Source organism: Myotis davidii, unplaced genomic scaffold, assembly GCF_000327345.1.
Source record: "Myotis davidii unplaced genomic scaffold, ASM32734v1 scaffold495, whole genome shotgun sequence".
NCBI classification, from domain to species: Eukaryota; Metazoa; Chordata; class Mammalia; order Chiroptera; family Vespertilionidae; genus Myotis; species Myotis davidii.
In genome coordinates, this window is record NW_006286239.1 from 846,199 (window position 1) to 856,664 (window position 10,466).

General features: G+C 39.5%; 1 protein-coding gene across 1 annotated transcript in view; it reads left to right on the forward strand.

Moving 5' to 3' along the window:
• The window catches only part of XRN1 (5'-3' exoribonuclease 1), a 203,723-nt gene that overhangs the window by 150,617 nt on the left and 42,640 nt on the right, over nt 1-10,466 (forward strand). Inside the window, 2 exon segments of the mRNA XM_006757506.2 lie at nt 7,971-8,060; nt 8,451-8,586. Coding sequence (XP_006757569.1) covers nt 7,971-8,060; nt 8,451-8,586 — 226 coding nt within the window.

Genomic DNA, 10,466 nt, shown 5'->3' on the forward strand with positions numbered 1-10,466 from the left:
AGTGTTTCGTGCTCGCTCTCTCTCTCTCTCTCTCTCTCTCCCTCTCTCCCTCTCTCTCTCTCTCTCTCTTCCCCACCCCCCCCTTCTTTTCTAAAATCAATAACAACATATCCTTAGGTGAGAATTAAAAAGAAAAAAAGATTCCCTCTTTGTCTTTAACCGTTGGCATTTTAATTATATTGTGTCTTGGTGTGGGCCTCTGAGTTCATTTTGTTTTGTTGGGGACTATCTATGCTTCCTGGGCTTATATTTCTATTTCCTTCACCAGGTTATGGAACTTTTCCATCATTATTTATTCAAATAGGTTTTCATTTCCTTGTTCTTACCTTCTCTTGGTTCCCGTATGGTGTGAACATTGCTATGCTTTATATTGTCCCAGTGGTCCCTTAAATTATCTCTGTGTGGGTTTTTCAATTGTTTATTTTTGTTAATCCTTGCCCAGTGATACTTTTTCCCCATTGATTTTTAGAGGGAGTAGAAGGGCAGGGGGAGAGAGAAACATCAATGTGAGAGACATATCGATTGCTTACCTCACCCATGTGCCCCAACCAGGGCCAGGGATTGAATGTGCAATCCAGGCACATGCCCTTGACCAGAATCAAACCGTGACTCTTTGCTGCACAGGCCAACCCTCTAATCACTGAAAACCACCAGCCAGGGCTGTTTAATTTTTTTTAATAATTTTATTTCTATTTGCTCTTCTGATTATGTGTTTCCTGCTACCTCGTTTTTTGAGATGCTGATTTGATCTTCTGCTTTATCTAATCTGCAGTTGACTCCAACTAATGTATGCTCATTTCAGTTATTGTAATCTTCATTTCTGACTGGTTCTTTCTGATGTTTCTTATCTCTTTGTCAAAGTTCTCACCAAGTTTATCTAACCTTTTCATAAGTTCTTTGAGCATCCTTATAATCAGTGTTTTGAACTTTGTATCTGGTATGTTCCTTATCTCCATTTCAGTGAGTTCTTTTTCTGGAGTTTTGTCTGGTTCTTTCATTTGGGCCATGTTTCTTTGTCCTCACAGTATGGCTGCTTCCCTGTGTTTGTTTCTACGTATTAGGTAGATCTTCTACGTCTCCTAATTTTGGTAGAGTGTCCTTACTAGTATATAGTAGGTGTCAAAAAAAAAGTCGTGTATGGCCCAGTGGCCATAGTCTCCTTCATCACCTTAGCTGGGTGCTCCAGTAGTGTTTCTTGTATCGGCTGTTTGGGCCTTTCTGTTGTAGTTGAGATGTGATTGCTGTTGCAGTGTCAGTGGGTGGGGTTGGCCCACAGGCTGTCTGGCTGTGACTATAGCTGATGAGCTGCTGTGTAGGGGCTAACTACAGGTACCAGGATTTGCTGTAGCAGTGCTCTGGTGCCTGCCTAGTTCTCTTTTTGAATGTGTCATTTTGTGGAGTTGATTAGATGGTGTTGATGTGATCAGAAGCCAGTCAACAGGTGTGTTAGTTCTGGGGCCTCTTGGGAAGTGCTCCAGTGCTGTCTAAGGCCAGCCAATTTTGTATAACTGAAGCCGAAAGAGGTTATATAGCCTGTTGCAAATTGGGTAGGCATGGTCTCAGGGAATCATCAGGGCAGGAGTGAACTGCATTACCCAAGTTACTGGTCGTTCAGATTTGGTGCCTCCCTGTGCCTGCTAGCTGGGTAGGGATATGGCTCTACAAAGAACAATGGCTCCTGTGAACACTTCAGCCTGCACCTTTGGGCTGGGTGGCAGAAGGCTCAGCAAAGGTACAGTGGCATATGCCAGCATTGTGTCTGGAGAAAGCTGCCCCTTCAACTCTCACCATGAACTAGACAATTCAGTTCCTTTTAGTGTATCCCTGGCACCTTTTGAGTTGCTGCCCCAACGCTGGAGCTCAGACAAAGTGAGACCATCAGCCAATAAGTCTGTGTGCAGACCCTTTAAGAGGAATGCCTAGAATTCCAACAGCCCTCAGTTCCACTCATACACTATCTCCACTGGTTTTCACAGCCAGAAATTTTGGGGACTTTCTTCCTGACACTGATCTCTAGTCTAGGGGAGCCCATGGTGTGACTGGGATACTTTGCTACTCAGGGGGAACCTCCACATCCAAGATACCTCTCCTAATGTTCAGATGCCACACATGGGACCAGCCCATTTTACGCCTTGGCCCTTCTTACCATTCTTGATGTGGTTTCTTCTGTATATCCTTTTTTGTAGTGCATCTGTTTAGCTAATCTTCAGGCAGTTTTCAGTGCTGGCTGTTCTACAGATTAGTTGCAATTTGGAAATTGTCATGGGGGGAGATGAACATAGTGTTTACCTACTTCACTACCTTTATGAAGCACACATAGAAACTTAATTTTATATTGTAGAGCTCCTTTGCTAAAATAGAGAGAGAAAATACTGTGTTTATTCTCTCTGGAACTCTAGATTGTAGCTAGACCTTCTGGATCAATTGCCCTACTTTCCTTTATCTCTTCTCATCCTTTTTCTATAGTATATTCTTTTTTTCTTTAATCCTTTATTGTTTAAAGTATTTACATATGTCTCTCCTTTTTCCCCCATTGACTGTTCCCCAGGCACTCCCACCCCCCAGCATATGCCCTCACCCTCCTAGTGGTCTGTGTCCATTGGTTATGCTTATATGCATGGTTGATCTCTTACCCTTCCCGGCCTTTCCTCTGAAGTTTGACGGTCTATTCAATGCTTCTCTGTCTCTGGATCTAATTTTGTTCATCAGTTTATGTTGTTCATTATATTCCACAAATGAGTGAGATCATGTGATACTTATCTTTCTCCAACTGGCTTATTTCGCTTAGCATAATGTTCTTCGTGTCCATCTATGGTGTTGCCAGTGGCAAGAGTTCTTTCTTTTTTACAGCAGCATAGTATTCCATTGTATAGATGTATCATATTTTTTAATCCACTCATCCACTGATTTGCACTTAGGCTGTTTCCAAATCTTAGCTATTGTAAATTGTGCTACTGTGAACATAGGGGTGCATATATCCTTTCTCATTGGTGTTTCTGATTTCTTGGGATATATTCCTGGAAGTGGGATTACTTGGTCAAATGGCAGATCCATTTTTCATTTTTTGAGGAAACGTCATACTGTTTTCCACAGTGGCTGCACCAGTTTGCATTCCCACCGGCAGTGCAAGAGTGTTTCTTTTTCTCCCCATCCTCACCAGCACTTGTAATTTGTTGATGATAGCCATTCTGACAGGTGTGAGATGGTACCTCATTATTGTTTTGATTTGCATCTCTCAGATGATTAGTGACTTTAAGCATATGTTTTCATATGTCTCTTATATGTCCTCTTTCAAAAAGTATTCTCTTTAGGTCCGTTGCCCATTTTTGGATTGGATTGTTTATCTTCCTTTTGTTAAGTTGTGTGCTGGCTTCATAGAAAGAGCTTGGAAGTGTTCCTTCCTCTTGAAGTTTTTGGATTTTTTATGAGGCTACTAAAATCTTGTTACTGCAACCAACATAGAACTGGATATGTCACAGTAGGATTCTTCTCATCCTTATCTTTTTTCCCCCTAGATGGTTGAGGCTGTGCTAAAATTGGATTTATTGCCGCTTTTTGTTTTATTTATTTATTTATTTATTTAGGTAGGCCTGTAATGCTATGAACTTACCTCTCAGTTCTACTTTCACTGTGATGTCCCATAGATTTTGTATTGTTGTGTTTTCATTGTCATTGGTTTCCAGGATGTTTTTATTTCTTATTTGATATCTTTGGCAACCCAGTCATTGTTTAATAACATGCTATTTAGCCTCCAAGTGTTTGAATTTGTTTGATTGTTTTTATTGTAGTTTATTTCTAATACTATGCCATTGTGATCTGAGAAAATGCTTGATATGACTTTATTCTTCTTGAATTTGAAGAGACTTAGCCTGTTTCCTAATATGTGATCTATCTTTGAAAATGTCCCATGTGCACTTGAGAAGAATGTATATTCCTTAGCTTTGGGGTGAAATGTTCTGAAGGTGTCAATTAAGTCACTCTGATCTAGTGAGTCATTTAGGATTGCTGTTTCCTGTGGATTTTTTTGTCTACAGGATTTATCCAGGGATATCAATGGGGTAGTATAGTCCCCTATTATGATTGTACTAGAGGCCCGCTGCACAAAAATCATGCACTTGGGGGGAAATTCACTCAGCATAGCCTGTGCCCTCTCACAGTCCAAGACCCCTCGGGGGATGTCCACCTGCGGGGAGCAGGCCTACGTTGGCAGTCAGACATCCCTCTCACAGTCTGGGACCCCTCACTCTTACTGCCCTCCTGCTTCTGCTCCTTACTTCTCGGCTCGCTGCTCCTTAGTGCTGCCACGGAGGTGGGAGCGGCTCCCGCCACCGTCGCTGCACTCGCCAGCCATGAGCCCGGCTTCTGGCTGAGTGTCACTCCCCCTGTGGGAGTGCACTGACTACCAGAGAGAAGCTCCTGTGTTCAGTGTCTGCCCCTGGTGGTCAGTGCACATCATAGCAATGGATCATTCTGGCCATTGCACCACAACCGTCGATTAGGCTTTTATTATATAGATTTATGTCCATCTCTCCCTTGATATTTTCCTGGAGTTATTTTATGTATTTGGGTGCTCCTGCATTGGGTGCATATATGTTCACCTGAGTTATATCCTCTTGTTGTATCTATCCCTTTAGTATTATGAAATGGCCTTCCTTATCTCTTGTTATGGCGTTCACTTTGAGGTCTATTTTGTCAGATACAGGTATTGCTGCACGAACTTTTTTTTTTTTCATTTCCATTTGCCTGAAAAATATTTTTTCATCCCTTGACTTTTAATCTATGTGAGTCCCTTGCTCTGAGGTGGGTCTCTTGTACACAGCAGATATATGGGTCATGTTTTCTTATCCATTTAGCCACCCAATGTATTTTGATTGCAGCATTTAATCCATCTACGTTTAGGTTATTATTGATAGGTACTTGTTTGTAGCCATTTCTGTACTTTATTCCTGTGTTTCTTCTACCCTTTCTATTTCTTCTTTTTACAGCAGTCCCTTTAGCATTTCTTGCATTGCTGGCTTGCTTGTGATAAACTCCATTAGTCTTTTTTCTCTGCAAAGCTCTTGATTTCACCTTCAATTTTTAATTATTTCCTTGCTGGATAGTGTATTCTTAGATTTAGTCCCTTGTTTTGCAGCACTTTGTACAGTTCATTCCATTCCCTTCTGGCCTGATGTGTTTCTGTTGAGTAATCATTTGATAATCTAATGGGAGATCCCTTTTAGGTAACTCTGTCTCTCTCTTTCAGCCTTTAAGACTCTCTCTTTGTACTTAACGTTTGCCATTGTATTTGTGACATGTCTCAGTGTGGGTCTTTTTGTGTTCATGTTGTTTGGGTCTCTTTGTGCTTGTGTGACTTTTTCTTCCCCAGATCAGGAAAGTTTTCTGTCATTGTTTCTTCAAATAGGTCTTCTAATCCTTGCTCCTCTTCTTGTCATTCTGGCACTCTTATAATATGATGTTACTTCGTTTCATGTTGTCCCAAAGCTCCCTTAAGCTCTCCTCCTGGTTTCTAGTATTTTTCTCCAATTGCTCTTCAGATTGAGTGTGTCTTTTTGCTCTGTATTCTTTCTCACTAATTTGATTCTCTACTTCTAGTCTACTGTAGAAACCTTCCATTGTGTTTTTTTATTGTAGCTAGGTCAGTCTTGATCTCCACTTGATTCTTACATAAGTTGTTGATTTTCTCATAGAGCCAGTGTAAGAACTGTATGACCCTTATTCTGAATTCTTTTTTTGACATATTGCATTCTGACATATTGCATGTCTCAATTTCATTTAATTCTTTTTCTGGCAATTGTTTTCTTTCCTTTTTTTTTTTCCTTTGGGGTTGTTTCTTTGTCCCCGTCCCGTCCCCCCATTCTTGCGGTCTCTTTCCTGCCTTTGGTTCCCTGCTTGGAGTCTGAGGTGTTAAAGTCCCTAGCGGTTCAATGATCTGGCACTCCCTAGACCAGAGGCTGTGTCTGCCTTGAGATTTCACACCTTATTGTCTCTGTTCTGAGTTGTACTACCTTTTCCCCCAGTTCTGGTCTCTCAGTGGCCCACTTCATATTCTCGGGGTCAGTAAGGGCACATGCACAGTTTCTCTGGTGTGTGACTCCCTGTGGGGGCCCAGAGCCCTCCAGCATGCAATTCACTGTGCTGCCCCAGTACCCAAGGCCACACACATGGAGCGTGGTCCTGTGACCTGTGGCTGGGCACATCAGGTAGCACCAGCATCACTGACTTGTGCTGGGGGTAGTACGTGCACCATGTGACAGCTCTGTCCATGCCGGCGGGGAGGAACCTGTGGTGTGCTTTGCATTGGGGAACGCACTCAAGTCTCACCAAGGGGTCCAGGCACCAAGTCGCATGCGGTCTGCAGCTGAAGCTGCAGGCTTGGCGGGAGGGGCACATATGCCAACACTCACCAATGGGTCCAGTTGTCAAGTTGCAAGGGGCCTGTGGCTAAAGCAGTGAGCTTGGCGGGAGGGTCACACACTCCAAGGTTCACCAAAGGAGGCACTGAGTGGTGCAGGCCTATGGCTGAAGCAGCAGGCTTGGCAGGAGAGGCACACACACCAGGACTCACAGGAGTCTGCAGTCGGGGAGGCTGGAGTCCCAGAGTCTATGGGTCTGCAGATGAGGTAGCAGGTCTTTGACTGGAGTTGCTGCAAGGTCTGGATGGTGTCTGAGGCCAATCTGGGTGGTGGTGAGGCTGGGCTCCTAGTCACAGCAGCTTTCCTCTTCAAGATGGCCTGGTTTCTGTGTCACAGCCAGCTGCCACAGGAGTGCTTGCAGCAGTAGCAGGGGATCACCATCTAGGAGAGCCCAGTCTGCCAGCCCCCAAGATTCCTGCAGGATCTAACTGTCCCTCACTCACACATACACACACCGCACATGTGCACACACTCCCCTTTTGCTCCTTCACTCATTCACACTCTCTCACTGCCATCGCTGCCACCTTATCCTTTCCCCTCTATACTGTATTCTTATACTTTTGTTCTACTTCGTGGGAGACTTCAACTGCGTCTTATATCATTTTAAAATTCTCACTTATCTTTCATTTAAAAGTATGTCCTTATTCTCTAGCATTCCTTTTTAAATATTTTGTTCTTATAATGAGTGAAATATCTTCTTTCATTTTTCTGAAGATAGTACTTCCAGAGTTTCTTCTTCTGTTTATATTTTCTGTTTTTTACAAATTGTCTTTTTTTGTTGTTGTTCATCTCTGCTTTCATGTTAAAGGTATTTTTTTTATTTGTTGGTCGTTCTTAGGTGTCCAATCATATTTAAGAGTGAGGCACTAAACAGCTGATTAGATACTTAGTCTGTTTTGGTGGGGCTTGTCAGGTGGGACTTGGCTATTTCTGCAGAGGACCTGCAAATATCACTACCTATATGTATATCTTTCCCTTGAGACTGGCTAGTTTCCCTAAGAGGTGTGACCTCCAGCCTTTTTCTTAGAGGACAGATGTGGAGAGGAAAATTGACTTCCAGTGTTCTAGAAATTAACTAGGGAAAAGGGTTTTCACTACATACACACACACACACACCTTCAATCTGCACTATAAAGAAAACAATGGAGTTTTGAGAAATATCAGAAGAATCTTTTAATATATTTAATTTGTGGCATGCTCTAGCTTTGTTCTAAAAATTAGAAAATCAACCTGTAGATATTATTTTTGTCCATTATGATTTAAGGAGAACAGAGTCAGTAACTGAAGTTAATATGTAAGTGAAGTTTATTATAGTTTAGAAATTGAATCATTTCTCCCTCACCTAGTGTGAAGTTTTTGTAGGCCTGTAAATATTTTCAAATATTTTCGTCTCTATCCCTTATTAATACTCTGTGTATAATAATCAGTCCTCAGTATATTTTATTTATTCCCTTAGGGTCCAAAATGGTTTGATCAGAAGTTCATGTGAAGTTTGCCATATGTATATTTTTAAAGCAGTATTTTGTTTGTTTGTTTGTTTGTTTGTTTGGCTAGAGCTACTTAACTATTTAGTTATATAGCCAAAAATAGCCAAGAGGATGTATTCTATGAAGATGACATTTGGCCTGGAGAAAATGAGAATGGGTAAGCAAAATGTGTGGCATTTATGGCCTCATAGTTCATCTTAGTGGTTCCAGTAAAGGTACAATAGTAGTTTATCAGGAATTTACATTACTTTTGGGGAGAGGGTTTTGTATTGTTTTCCTTTTGCTTTAAGATCTTAATGTAATTTTTTAATTTATATAAAAGTACTTTTAAACTAATTTTGTGATTTTTAGAAAATTACTGAGAATTAACATGTTCATGTTTATATTAGATTTATAATTATTCCCAATTAAATGCAATGATTAATTTTTAATAACATATTTGATGTCTTTATATTTTACAACCCTCAGAATTTTTTATATCAGACCTTTTGTAATAAGCCCTCACAAAGTTGTAATCAATGTGAAACAATTACTGTTTTTAATGTAGTGCCGAGAAAGTTCAAGAAATTATTACTTGGCTAAAGGGACATCCTGTCAGTACATTGTCTCGTTCTTCATGTGATTTACAAATTCTGGATGCAGCTGTTGTTGAAAAAATTGAGGAAGAAGTCGAAAAGTACAAGGTACTAATTTTTAATAACTAAGATATTGATGAGATTTGAAGCTAAATGGATTATATATTATTTTACCAATAACTTATTTATGTTTCAACCAATTAAAACATATTCAGTAGTCTCTAATTTATGTAAAATAATCCTATAATTTAAAGAAATGTTCCAGCTATTTCCCGTGGCAATTAATAAATTTATATGAATAAATATAAATGCACTATAATACACAAAAGAATATTTTGTGATTTTAGTCAAAATAGAAGCTTATGATTGAGAAATAAGGTTAATCCCTATTCCTTCCTATTCTAAGTTCTTTAAAGACAGTTCATCCTTTTATAGAACATAAAAATTTTATTAACTTTTACACAATTAGTTCTAAGGGTACTTTCCCACTCATAAACTCATTCAGTTACTGAGTATTTTGTGTAGGCATAGCCATTTCAACTATTTTGATCCCCTGTCTTAATGTAATAGAAAATTAATTGATTACATATTTTTTTTTTTTACTTGTGATTTTATTTTCCACACATTTGCCTTCTTATAAGAATGATGTTGCTCTGCTAACACATTGTTTTAATAGCAGAGTAAGTTCAGAACTGGGCTCTGAAGCCACCTTCCCCATTCCTCTTTTAACACTTATAACCTTAGGCAAGACACTTACCCTTTCCATGACTTTGTTTCCTCATTGGTAAACTTAGAATAAAATAGTACCTATCTCATAGGGTCATCAAGAGGATTAATTGAGCTGATGCATGTAGACTTCTTCTAATAATGCCTTGCTATTATTAATGCCTAATGATGCTTGGGTATTATTATTATCATCATTTGAGCTCTCTTATCACATACACAAGAGTTGTAAGTATAGTCTGGGAAGTCACCACTAGATAACTGTCTCTTTAGGAAAAAATACAAGTCTCAGAGCCAAGAGTTTGACTTTTTTTAAGAGGTTGTTGATATTCAATTGAAGATGATAGTGAGCCTGCATTTCTTTCTCTTTTTTCTTTTCTTTTTAATTGTCTTTCAGTGTAGAATGAAATATATTTCTCCAGCATTGTTTTTGAAATGAGTTTTCTACTTAACAGAAGTTCATAACTTTAAGCCCCCAAATTTTACTTTAACCCAGTTGGATGAAGAACTTTTTAAAATGTTTTACACATTTTTTTCTTATTTTATAAATAGAAGATGCATATACAAAGTTGTAGTCTAATGTTTTGGTTATAACATTTTTTAAAATATGTGGTTCTAAATAAGAGGAAATTTTTTTAAAACCTATTAATATGTCAAGGAGGTACAGTTATGAGTGATTTTCCCTCCCTTTTAGGTTTATAAAGAAAAGGAGAAAAACCAAATACATTTTGAACATAATTTATACTTTTCTTTTATAATGCAGGATTATCATTAAAAGTATCAGGAGTTTTCTTATTGGATTCCCAAAGTCAACAATTGTCAAAGTTACTGGAAGAGCTTTTTAAAAAAATACACATTCTGGATTACACCCTTAAAGCAGTACTTCTCAAATTAATGTGCAGTCACTGGAAGATCTTGTTAAAACACAGCTTTTGATTCAGTAGCTCTAGGGTTAGGCATGAGATTCTGCATTTCTAAGCAGCTTGCAGGTGACCACAGTGTGAGTAGCCAAGCCCCAGAAATTCTCACTTAGCAGTTGTGGACTTGGGCATATTGTGAGTTACCCAGTTTATTAATTTGCCTAATGAATCAGGTTTAATTGCCACATCCTCTAATCAGTGCTATTATGTAATGACTAGAGCAGCCGTGGGCAAACTACGGCCGGCGGGCCGGATCCGGCCCGTTTGAAATGAATAAAACTATTGAAATAGAAGACCGTACCCTTTTATGTAATGACTAGAGCCCGGTGCACAAAAAATTGTGCA